The 13,593-nt window shown below is 40.5% G+C and overlaps 1 protein-coding gene and 1 long non-coding RNA gene across 8 annotated transcripts in view; one reads left to right on the top strand and one right to left on the bottom strand.

Moving 5' to 3' along the window:
* The window catches only part of LOC139276086 (uncharacterized), a 116,498-nt gene extending 108,443 nt beyond the window's left edge, over positions 1-8,055 (top strand). Inside the window, exon 5 of the long non-coding RNA XR_011595807.1 lies at positions 7,766-8,055. This is a non-coding gene — a long non-coding RNA (uncharacterized lncRNA). The remainder of the gene's footprint in view (positions 1-7,765) is intronic.
* Positions 1-8,251, bottom strand: part of LOC139276085 (syntaxin-binding protein 5-like) — a 671,748-nt gene extending 663,497 nt beyond the window's left edge. For all 7 annotated transcript variants that reach the window (XM_070893547.1, XM_070893550.1, XM_070893548.1 and 4 more), the window contains exon 1: positions 7,759-8,251. In XM_070893547.1, coding sequence (XP_070749648.1) covers positions 7,759-8,007 — 249 coding nt within the window. In that variant the 5' untranslated portion in view covers positions 8,008-8,251. The remainder of the gene's footprint in view (positions 1-7,758) is intronic.
* Between the last annotated feature and the right edge of the window lie 5,342 nt (positions 8,252-13,593).

The raw sequence follows: 13,593 nt of genomic DNA, 5'->3' as shown, positions 1-13,593 counted from the left end.
GACAGGGGCGGTGCCAGTGACTCGACGCAGCCCAACAACAACGGCAGCAAGCAGCCTTCGAGCTGCGAGGGAGGCGGAGGCCATTCGGCCAGGGACAGGGAGAGGCAGCCAGATAGCCAGTTTGAAACTTAAATTTGTAATTGCAGAATGGGTGCTGCATTGTCAACACCACGGATTATGCAATGGTTCGCCAGCAATTCACTGCATAGGAGAGAATTGATTAGAGCTCACCACACCAGGAAAGTCATAGCCCATAGGCTGATGGGCAGGAGACCTTACCCACGTACCTGGACATGAGCAAGGCTGATTGTGTCAAAAGGCTACGTTTCCCCAGAGAAGTTGTCGTTGAGATCTGTGATATGCCGAGAGCAGATTTGCAGCCCAGAAGCAGAACGCCAACTGCCTTGTCTGTTGAAGTGAAGGTAACAGCTGCACTTGCCTTCTATGCCTCGGGATCTTTTCAGGCTACAATTGGAGATGTGTGCGCCATCTCTCAACGTGCAATACATGCCTGCGTTTACCAGGTCACGGCTGCACTGTATGCGCGGAGGAATGACTTAATCAATTTCCCAATGACCGCACAAGCGATCCATGAGAGGGCTGTGGGCTTCTTCAGGATTGCTGGCTTCCCAAAGGTACAGGGCTGCATTGATTGTACCCACATAGCCTTGCAAGCACCTGTGGAGGATTCCGAGCAGTACAGGAATAGAAAAGGTTTCCACTCCATCAATGTACAGCTCGTGTGTGACGACAAGCAGCGCATCATGTCAGTCGATGCGAGATACCCTGGCAGCACTCATGATGCGTTCATCCTACACGACAGCGTTATATCTGGCATGTTTGAACAGCATCCAGAAGGGCAGAGCTGGCTACTGGGAGACAAAGGGTATGGCCTGATCACCTGGCTCATGACGCCCCTATGCGTGACACGGACAGAAGCTGACCGTCAATACAACATGGCGCACATTGCGACGCGCAGCATCATTGAGAGGACCATTGGCATATTGAAACAGCGTTTCCGATGCCTGGACCATTCCGGAGGACACTTGCAATACTCTCCTCAGATTGTCGGTCACTTCACTGTTGTGTGCTGCATGCTCCATAACTTAGCCATCATGAGGCAGCAGGAGCTGGTAGTGGAACCAGAAGACCCACGTGAGGGTCCAGTGCCTTTTGATAGTATTTTGGAAGAGCAGGATGAGGATGATGACGACGATCAGGAAAGCATGCAAGTGCCTGATGCCGGAGCACGAGGTCTGAGGAGGGCCGTCCATTGTGCTCCTTCGACGATTGTTCGAGCCCTCATCCGTGAACGCTTCAATTACTGATGCTCGAGGGCTCTGCGACCACTGTTGCGCATGGACATGTTTATTCTTTGGAGTTGTTCCTACGTTGTGTTGTGTTAATGGAAGATGATTCAGTTTTAACGAAAAAATATTTTATTGAAAAGTTAACGTCACTGTAATAAAATATTTGCTGTATCAAACTTTACTTTTTAATATGACTCTTGAAGATCACTTAAAAACTTTAAGGTCACTTATAAACTTGTAAAGTTACAGAACAATTTCAATGTGAAAAATCTTACACTCTTAAGATCACTTAGACTTCAGGATCACTTTTTAGGTGCAAAATTTAATAAGATACAAAATGTGAGAGCATTTACACTATAAGATCACTTAAAAACCCTAAGGTCACTTATAAATTGTAAAGTTACAAAACAATTTCAATTTGAAAAACGCTACTACAGCTACATCAAGAACAAGAACAAAAGCAGCAAAGAAAGGCTGCAACCATCTCTCATCCACATCTCAGTGAATGTTCACTTCTTCATGGGGGTGTCATTTGATTGGCCGGCCTGTGTGCCCTTATTGCAGCAGCTACCTCCATGAAGGCCTGTGCCGCCACTTGCATACCCTCCCCGACGGCCTGTGCCGACACTTGCATGCCCTCCGACGGCCTGTGCAGTCACTTGCATACCCTCCCTGACGGCCTGTGTCATCGATTGCACTCCCTCGGACATTCCCTCCCTAAGTTCCCGTGTCATTACTGCTATTTCTGCCATCAGGACCGTCACCTCTTCACCCACTGACGCTACCGATGAGTGATCGGGTAAGCTCATTGGTCTCCATACCCAATGCCACAACCTGAGCCACATCTGTTGCACGCTGCATCTCAGGAGAGCGTGTCTCCAATCTCCTTCTCCTCTGCCTGTGTCTGCCTCGTGGCACCACTACACTGGGAGGCGCGGGCAGGGACAGTGGGACGCTCAGTGTTCCAAACGGCAGTACTAGAGAGAGAGGCACAGGCTGAGATGGTGGGACGCTCTGTGCTCCAGATGGCAGTACTAGAGAGAGAGGCGCGGGCTGGGACGGTGGGGCGCTCGGTGTTCCAGACGACAGCACTCAAGTGCGAGCCGTGAGCTGGGATGGTGGGTGAATGTGTGTAAACTGCTCCATTATATCACCAGCACCACTGGGACCCGCAACATCGGAATCAAAACCCTGGAAGGTGGAACCAGAACCTATATGCAAGGGGTTGAAACTCTGATGCCCCTTAATGGGGGCTCATAAACATTAATTTGGAAGCTCTCCCCCGTAGACATTTCAGTCATCGCCGCCACCATCCAGTCTGGATCGTCCGCATCTGGTTGTACTGGTTCTTGTTCTGCATCTTCAGGATCCTCAGGGTTTGCAGCATCATCATCATCATCATGTTCTGCAAAATACATCAGAACAGTCAAATGTTTAACAGCAAGGGAGGCCAGGCAGCAGGTTGATTTGAAGGGCCACGATGCATTTTCAGGACTTACCCTCTTCCTCGCGTGCGGGCCCAGCTTGTGCTGTACTGATTGCTTTTCTTCATGTACGACTCATCATAGCAGCTACCCTCTGTTCCAAGGGTGTCAGTGGATGCAGATTGGGCATGCCTCCTCCTGTTCGAGTTGCTTCCCTTTTGTTGTGGGCCAATTTTTTCTGCAAAGAGTAAAATATAACTTTTTACAGAGTGCGTCTTTCTGCAGGGTGGGACATACAGATAGTCACGTTACAATTACGATTACATTAAAAAATGAAAATATTACTTACACTAACTGCTTGACCAAGGTCATGCCATTTCTTTTTACACTGGCTTCCAGATCTCATGGTATGCACCACTGCGCAGTAATCTTCTGCAACTTGGTTCCAACGTTTCTTCATTTCTTTAGGTGGCACTTTTATGCGACCTCTGTTGCTGGTATCTAGCTCCTGCCATCTCTGCTCAATGACGTTGACTAATATCTCCACTTCCTCATGCAAGAAATTCTTTGTTCTTGGTGGACGTTGTTTCCATTGCTGTATTGAATTGACACTCTTTATTTTTCAAAACACACAATCCTTAATTTGCATGCGCCTATGCAGCACCTGTTCTGGAAGTTTAGCAGTGAAAAGCAGCACTCACTGATTTCAGCAGGGGATTTATTCAACAGTGCTGCTAAAAGCACTCCTTCAGACACCAAAAAATCACTAAAATTCAATCCCAAGCCTTTCCAGAGGTCCACGAGTCAAATCAGCACTTTTCTTTAAGTTCCTTTAAAAATGGCCGAGTGCCAATGTTTCTGGGCTACTGCGCGTGCACGCGCGCTCCAACGCGCACGAGCAGGGCTGCCAGCACGACGTTCCCTCATTTGACTTAGCCCCGCCCTCCTCCACTTGCAGAATCGGCGCGTCTCTGTGGCTCTGCCCCCCGCTGCTGTCTGCGCGCTGCGCTGAGCTCCCAGGGACCAGCAAGGAGCCCGAGAATTACGAGGTAGATTTTTGTCGTGCTTTTAGGCGCAAAAAACAGGTGTCCATGTCGGGGCTGCGCCGTTCTAGGCGCGACCCGAAACTTGACCCCTATGTATGTGCAAAAACATGAAACATGTCGATTTAGAGCTTACTCTATAAAATTCCAATTGTGTATTACTATATTTACAGGAACAGTTAATACTATGATACTGCAATTGTCCAATGTTCTATTTACAGATCCTTTATTCTCTCACAGGTCCATCTTATCCATTGTATAAGTAAAATGGTCTTATCTTTGGCTAATACACTACATAAATCTCTCACTGCACAGTCAAATTCATGCATCCAAAATAACCAGGTCAAATGTTTCCCATTTTTAGTGGAACATAAAGGATAAGTGTGTATAAATCATTCAACCAACTCAACTGCATAACCAAATAAGATGGTTCCTTTAATCTTTTATTTATCATTGTTGACATGAGGGTCTGCAGTGCCTATCTCTTCTGGAGTATTATCAGCCGTGGCTCAGTTGATAACACTCTCGCCTCTAAGTCAGAAGGTTGTGCGGTGCAGTGCAGTGCTGAGGGAGTGCTGCGCTGTCGGAGGTACAGTCTTTCGGATGAGACATTAAACCGAGGCCCTGTCTGCCCTCTCACGTGAACGTAAGAGATCCTATGGCACTAAAGCTGGGGAGTTATTCCCGGTGTCCTGACCAATACTTATCCCTCAATCAACATCACAAAAACAGAATATTTGGTCATTATCACATTGTTGAGTGCAAACTGGCTTCCTACATTACAACAGTGACTACACTTCAAAAGTACTTCATAGGGTGTCCTAAAGTGCTTTACAGCCAAAGGTCATGAACGGTGCTATATTAATGCAAATTCTTCCTTTCTTCCTTTTGGTTTATTTAAATAATACTTTATGTCTGTATGAATATTTCATTGGTGATGTTCACATAAGTGTTTTCACTGAAAGTGACAGCCTCAGTTTGCGTAGATAGTACTCTAGACACTGTTTGTACTACATCATAGCCCAGTGAGTAAAGTGGTTTTGGGAGATTAAAAAGGAATTATTATTTAAAAACAAAGAATGAAGCCTTTTTTGGCTTTTAAAGGGCATAAAATAAACAGAATTTGATGAAATGACATGATTGATTTTAGAAAGACCATTGCTTCTCAAGTCTGCAGTGCTCATGAGTTATGCAGTCTCTCACTTCTGAATAAAAATCAATATCTCACTTCCCATCATATATTATCCTCTACTTATTATTCTAACAATTGTTTATTTTAATATTAATACACGCACCAGGGACTAGTTAATCTTTTGAGGACTTCAACAGCATTTTTTCACTAAAATCAAAGAGTATAAATGATTACAAATAGGTATTGCACTGGCAGTGACAGTGCATTACAACAGTTCTTCATCAGCACCACAAGCGCATGAGTGAAAATACGTCAGCAACTCTGTCGCTAAAATTCTATTTAGTCCAAGGAGGAGCTTCTTCACATTCTGAACTTATTCTAAACATGCCTCACAGGCTGCATTGTTGCTACCAATTCATCAATTTTAAGTTAATTACATTGAACTGTCACATCAATGAATTTTGAAGCCATCAGAGATACCAGTGGAATAAAATGTTAAATAGCAGGATTTTTAAAAAAAATTTAAAGTAGTAACTAGTCTGTGTTTTCGCACCTCACCTGTTTGTCCTGCTTTGGCCCACCCTCACCCCATCCCTTTGTTTTCCCTTTCCTGAACTGGCTTATTATTTATTTTATGCCATTGCCCTATAAGTGGTTTAAGATGCCTTCCTGCATCTGAGGAGTGTGATAGAAATGCAATTTGTTGTATTCATTACATCTTGGTATTCTACATAATAGCCTTTTTAAATTACAGAAAATAATTAATGCAGATTTTATATGCTAGAAAAGAGTCCATACAGAAATAGAAATTATCTTAGCGACATGGTTACCTAAACCTGCAACTACATTTCAATATTACAGCACTCATTTTTTCGTATAGCCATTTGGTAAAACATCATTGACGTCCTAGCACACACTTGTCTTTAAAAATATTAAAATACGTCACAAAAACCCGATTTCTGCAGCACAAGTTCTCATACTATACCAGATGTTTCCACCCCAAGCATATTATTGAATCCACAGTTAACTTTCAATACTCAGAGATCCTTGGCTCCTTTCCTTTGTATTCTAACATCTCTCGCATGGGGTGAATTAACACAGCGTGACAAATGTTTCAAGAGTATTATGCCAATCACTGCAGAATGCAATCTACTTTCTGAAAAGTTACTTTGCTCAAGTAGAAAAAAATCCTACCATGATCTTTAGAATACATTTTGCTGATTTAAGAGAATCACAACAAAGATGCTTTAAATAGACTGCTACTCACATATTGTGATTTGTAAATAATATATTTCTATATTATGCCAGTGCTATTCAGAAGCTAAGGACCACTACAACTTATTTTGTGGGGAAGAAATAACTTTCATATTTTCCTATTTATTGATATTATATAACAACTCAGTAATTCTAGAAATATTTTAATAAATGTACATACCCCATACAATTTGGATTTTATATTTAGTTCTTTGCATGTAAACATTTCTTCTTTTGCGTGTACACAAACACACCCAAAATTACAAAGCAATTCATGAATTTACATTAAAATATGCACTCTACTGCTATTGCCACTGAAAACCTTTGTAATAATAATATTGCATCACATTTATTTTTAGATATAACATTATTTAACTTACCATTAGATAGTTCTACAGATCACTCCTTTTTTAAAATCACACTATATTCTCTATTATATATTGCAACTTACAGAAACAAGCCACACTCTTTAACTGTCAAATTATTGACCGATAATATCTTATCTCCAGGTTATTTATTGTACATATTGTTTCAAATAATATATTTGAGAATATTAAAACTTTAATTACAAGCTAGTGTTCATGAATGTTATTTCCCCAGATTCTATTAATTGCTTCTCTTCACAACATGGAAAAATATATTGTAATAATGAAAAACCCTCCCCTTTGATTTTGCTCTTGTCTTCTCTTAGTTTTCTATTTACTTCAATTTATGTTTGACCTGAAGCTAATTTATCTAAAGGTAAATGCTAAGCCGATTTTTGACAAGCACAGAGATGTGTATATTTAACTACCTCCAGTCATTTATATCATCCTGTAGCATTCGTTGTCAATGTTTCCTTGCAGACTTTATATTCTGAGGCAAGATGTCTCTGGCACCTCCACCTCCTTGACACCCTCCTCCTGCATGTATTATTTTGAAGAATACACTTACTGAATTCCAGTATATAAAGTTATCTTGCGGATTCTTAACAGTTGAGGTACTTTTTATCTGCTATGTGAACTCTATTGTAGTCTTTATTTCAGCAGACTCTAATATATGGATGTCGATTAATTTACAAACATTTAATTTAGTTTACGGGGCTCTGCATTAAGTTTTTCGACTCGCCTAGCCCCTCATTACGATCTGCGTTAATTCAGATACAAGAAATTAAACTCGTTACTTTAGTTAAGATACAATGAATACCGTATGCTTTTATTTTCCTTACCAAAATGCGATCGGCATCATCATTAAACCCAGCACCAAGTGGATCTTTACAATATTCTTCATCATTAATCATTAATCTCCGCTTAATATTGTTATGTGTGTGTGTGTGAGTGTGCAAATTAATTCGATCTTCACACAAATCACCGTGTCAGGGTTATCAATAATGCCAACATCCTTCACTATTAGCTCTCAATATGAGCTAACTGATGGGAAATTCATGACTGAGTTCTTAATGTAAAAGTTTTAAATTTGATTACTAGACAGATAAGACAGCTAACAGTTACACTGAGGTCTTTCACCTCATTATTATGTTTATCAACAATAAACCAGATGTTTATTTTATTCTTCCTTTAATTGAAGTCTATTTTTTGACATGTTTATTTCCTTACCTTACAGATCTGGAAGTGTTCCGACGTAAGTGTCTCCGGTATTTCCGCGTCCCCAGCTCCTCCTCTCCCTCCTCCCGCGGTGCCGCCGCCGCTACTGCTGCCACTGCCGCCACCGCCACTGCCTCCGCCTGCACCACAGCCACCACCGCCGCCAGCCCCGGATCCGAGTCCGCCGCTGCCGCCAGGGTGAGCCGGGGAGGACGCCGCTGTCAACCCGTCTAACACCTTTCGGAAATTAAACTTCTTCATAATTAATTTATTTGCAAAATTTGAATTTTTTTTAACCGTACACCGTGCCGTCGCCTGTTTTTTTCTCCTCAAAAAATAAATTCAAATTATTGGAAAAATGGATTTGCCGTCTGTAATAAATATATATATTTAATTACAAAAAAATATTTCCAGACATATATATATAATAATATGAGGTATCCGCCGCGCTGCCCCTCATACAGGTGCCATGCCTCGCTCGCGCTAAGGATACTCGTACTGAGAGAAAATTTGCGCTAACGGTCGGAGCCTCACTAATCGGAAGTCCCGGCTGGATCTCTGCGTCCCATTGGCCCATTCCCTCCCTGATTGACGTATCGCCCGAGAACAGCTCTCGGAATTCTGGGAATTGTAGTCAATCCCGCCCAGCCGTGATCCGATTGGATCAAAGCAACCGAAAATCAATTTGATTGACAGGTATCTTTCATCCAACCTTTCCCCCGCGCTGCCCCGACGTTCACGAAATTATGGACCTGCCCGAGTCTGGGAAGCAATTGGTGAAGGAAATCAATCTGCAGAGAAACAAGTCGCAGTTTCATATCAAAGACTCGCTCCTATGAAATAAACAAGTATCTGCCCTTAGGATGTTATGTGTAAGATTATCATTTTCATTCATTTAACTGCTGTTCCCTATCCGTTTTTTTTAGAGCAATTTGGAGGAGCAATCTGTGTATGCGCAAGCATCACAATGTGTATAGGGGTTGCAGTCTCTATTGTGGTTCAAGGTTTCGTTGAAGCGCTTGCGCCTGTCAATCAGAAATGATTACATTTTCGGTTTTATATTTTAGGCTCAGTATAAATGCGTCTTTGCTTTAAAGACAGATAGCTCTTTCAAATAGGTTTGCACTACATTTCTCGGAGATTAAACGCCTTATCCCTTCCACTCTTATCACCGGGCTGGGGAAGCATCATTGAACACAGAGTTCTGCATTCATAAAAACAGCAAAACATGGAAGCTATCACACTCCCGTTAAAACGTCCAGGTAAAGACTGCTAACGTTCTTTTTAAATCCTTTGTAATTCATCAATAGAACAAATCACAGCACGATCTTGTAGCAACTTGTTACTTTATTTTAATATTGTAACATTGTGGATTTTGTTCAGGTGGTCTACAGAGGGAAGAGTTCTGCGCTGCGGAAATTTTAAAAATCAGTATCTTGAATCTGTGCCAGATTGGAACCATTGAAATTTGAGTTTCTACTTTTAGGAAATCTTTCCGCTTTACTGATCACATATCAGGCTAATTATTCTAGGCTTGGGTAATAGGTTTTCCTCTACTGTATTTCCTCACATGTATGACCGTATGAGGAATGTACTCGGCGGCCATTATTTGATTACTTCATTTGATAATAAATATTGACAAGTACTACAGAAAAGTAGATTGCAGCTATTATAATATATTTCGTAATAAATATTATCACGAGAATAATATGCTAGTTTTTAACAAACCAAATAGAATACGTTCCACTTTTCCACTTTAGAAATGTTTGATAAATGACTGTCCTTTAAGTGACTTTTATGTATAAACCAACCCATTTCTATTTGCACCAATTCTATGAATCATTGCTCGTGTTAATTTGTAAATTAATACTTTTTTGAACTAATTACAAACTTACATCCAAATATTTATCCAGATTTTATCTCACATGGTGATTTTATCCGTTATTGTTGTAAACTATCATACTACAGTAAGAAAAAGTTTTAATTTCAGAAAATGTTCAATTACAATTACAAATATGCAAGAAATTATCAATAATTGTAAATATCACATTAGTGAATAATATTTTGCTGTAATTTACTTTTGGGAACTATTGTATTTCTGGCATTAACATACGGTGAATTGAAACAATATAAAAATATCATTCCTCAGGATTAGCAGCAAAGTTAGCTATATTTTCTAGAAAAGCAAAATAACTTTGACCCATTTATGCTGAGCGTTGGTTCTGGTAATACTAGATTCAAGAAGTAATAGGACATGGCTGACTCTCATGAAATTTAATATTTACCTGTTGTTTTCAAATAAATTTGTGTGTTATCAGCAATGGGAATAGAGCATTTCTTTATTTTTGGAACCCCTGTGTCAATATCTCAGGCAATCAGGGTAAAACTTCCAATGCTCCAACAGATCTACATTCTGTTTTACATGTTTGTCTTTCCCCAGCTCTAGACCTCACCACTGTTTCCCGATCATGACATTTCATGACTTGTAATAATCCAGCCAAAAAAGGTATACTTGTAATGGGTTAACACAGATTTGTTTTCACTTCCACATTCTTGCTCCAACTTGGAATATTGAGGGAATTTTCACTTTTAAACACTTCATGAAAAAGTTATCCTAATGGTGGCAGGAATATTCTACAAATCAAATCTGTGACCATCTAACTGGGATGATGTACTGCTGGAGTATCCTATTTGCTCCAAGTGTTAAGTTAAATATTCTTTCAGGAAGACATTCTGCCTTTGGACTAGAACTTTTTAAATTCAGCCAAGATAAACATTAAGCTCTGCTACATGATAACTAACAGTCTAGACAGTTGTGTCAGTGGTTGTTGTAGTAATAAGAACTTGACATTCTGCAGAACTCACATAGTCTATTTGTAGACACTACATCATATCCAATTAATTCATGAAAATAAATAACTTCGTTAAAGCTATTGCCTCATTCTAAATTTTGACTTCTCATTTTCATTCTTCTATTCCATTAGAGGCAGTTACTGTCATGCCAATGACTAACTTTAGAAGAAAACTGGATGACTATCTGGTTAAGAATGAAACAGGATTATTTATAGACACAGGTGGTCAAATACTCCATGGAATACTATGGTTACAATCCTGCAAATAACATCTGTGAACTGAAACTGGTCACAGTTGAATGTTATACCTGGTTATCCTGGTGTTTTCAGTTGTGTACCTTTGGAGATAAGGGATACATTTCAATGAGTTTAATCATCTTGGAAGATTACATGTTGGGGAGAGTTCATGATAGTGCAAATTGCATATGGTTTGTTGAAGGGGTTGACACAATGGGGCAAATGGCCTTATTTGTTATGTGCTTTCTCTTATTGTTTATTACTTTAGTACATGTCAGTATTCCTTATTTTTTGTGTATCAGGAATAAAAACATTTAGACAGGTTTGCAGCATTAACTGCACATTATCACAGCCAACCAATTGTGTCCCATTTTTACCTCCACCAAATTCTAACTTTGCATTGGCAGTAAAGTAAATCAGACATGGATTAGAAATCCGCAGTAACTCCATTTCAGCATCTAAACAGGCCAGCTATGATTCTCTTGACTCCTATGAGCAACTATGCAGTAATATCAATGGCATAGCTGATTGGAAAATTGCATATTTGGTTAAATAACAAAAAGCCCAGATTTACAAAATAAGAAGTGTGTTTGGCAGTGGATAATATTTAGTGCTGGGTTGAATTTGCTCAAATCTACCCAGCAGGAGGATGGAGGTTGTTCATCAGTTGAACAGAATTATAAGACATATAACAATCCTGGCACACAGTGATGGAATATTTTAATTATATTAAAACAACTACCAGAAAAGATTGCATTCAGCCATAATAGTCTGAAGGGACTGATAGAGTCTGAATTTAGGTTCCCTAATTTATTTAGTCTGGCAAGCTATGGTATGAATGTAAAATCATACAAATGCATATGACATTCCCTGTGTGACTCTTGGTCATATCTTTAAGGCACAGGTGTTGGAACAGCAGCAGGATATACAATGTGACACTTAAATAAACACTAATATTACAGCAATAAGACCATTCATCTATTACTGTTATAATAACCCTAAATACAAAAATAAACACTTAACTTTTAATTAAAAACGTAAAAATTAAAATAATTCAGTAGGTTTAGCTATGCCATGCAATCTAGGAAGATCCTAGCTTCAAATGGTCCATCCTAAGTTAACTGATCTCAGTTGAAGCAAGAATAGTTGCAGTATAACTGGATTAGGGAAGGGAAAATCTGCAAAGTTTCCTACTCCTGATCCTTATCCAGTGATCCCTACCAGAAATGCCCTGAGACGTTAAACTGAGGCCCCATCTGCCTTCTCAGGTGGACGTAAAAGATCCCATGGCACTATTTCGAAGAAGAGCAGAGGAGTTATCCCCAGTGCCTGCTGTGCGCAAATTGGCTGCCGCATTTCCCACATTACAACAGAGACCACACTCCAAAAGTACTTCATTGCCTGTAAAGCGCTTTGAGATGTCCGGTGGTCATGAAAAGCGCTATATAAATGTAAGTCTTACTTTTATTTCAAATATAGACAGGATTAAGCTTGGTTATGGTGCATCTCCTGGTTGAATGCTGTACAACAATTGCTGTCAGGGTGCATGCATTTTCCACTAAACTATGTGACTTCAGGAGAGGGGGAAAATGGTGAAAATTAGCAAGAAAAAAGTAACAAATTTTAAACACAATGGAGTAGACTTTCAACTTGCACCAGGGTGTAAAATTGGCATTGCAGATCGCCTGCCCGTTACCGAAACCACCCAATTTTAATTTCTACTGAAATCCATTTGGGATTTTGTCCTGAGATGTTTTCACCCTATGAGTGATAATTCATACATGAAAATTGATTTTTTATTTTTGTTTTTACTGTCAGTCCTGCTTCTGCAGTTGGGAGAATACATGAAGCAGGTCCTTTAAGCAGTCCAGTATCATGGGTGAAACTACAGCTCCACATCAAACCAGCAAATTATTCATAAGGTGCTGGAACATATGGGGGCATTGCACAGCTAAGTGGTAGTACCTTCAACTGGAATAACCCTCAGCTGGAGTGAATGCTGACTTACCTTTGCTGTCAGGATGTACAGCCACTTGCCAATCACCAGAATCCTGGTGCAATGTGACAGAAGTTTGAATAGTCACCTACACAGGGCATTGGGGATTTGTCTTTAGTGGTTACCTCATTAAGTCAGTCCTGCTTCTGCAGTTGGGAGAACACATGAAGCAGGTCCTTTAAGCAGTCCAGTATCATTAGACCATGCTGGGACTAGGGTCCTGGTGAGTCAAATAACTAGGGCTGTAGAAAAGGCTTTAAACTAATTAGTGGGGGGAAGGATTCAGGTGAGCGAAAATTTAAAAAGTTAAAGAATAAGGAAGAGGCAATAGAGCAGGGTAGCACTGGGGGAAATGAAAACCAGACATGCCAGGAAGAGACAGAATGTATAAACATAACGTGGGGTCAAAACAGGAAAAAATGGTTAAGAACATAAGAACATAAGAATTAGGAACAGGAGTAGGCCATCTAGCCCCTCGAGCCTGCTCCGCCATTCAACAAGATCATGGCTGATCTGGCCGTGGACTCAGCTCCACTTACCCGCCCGCTCCCCATAACCCTTAATTCCCTTATTGGTTAAAAATCTATCTATCTGTGACTTGAATACATTCAATAAGCTAGCCTCAACTGCTTCCTTGGGCAGAGAATTCTACAGATTCACAACCCTCTGGGAGAAGAAATTCCTTCTCAACTCGGTTTTAAATTGGCTCCCCCGTATTTTGAGGCTGTGCCCCCTAGTTCTAGTCTCCCCGACCAGTGGAAA

Source organism: Pristiophorus japonicus, chromosome 11 (genome assembly GCF_044704955.1).
Source record: "Pristiophorus japonicus isolate sPriJap1 chromosome 11, sPriJap1.hap1, whole genome shotgun sequence".
Classification (NCBI taxonomy): Eukaryota; Metazoa; Chordata; class Chondrichthyes; family Pristiophoridae; genus Pristiophorus; species Pristiophorus japonicus.
This window is presented reverse-complemented; position numbering and strand designations above follow the sequence as displayed.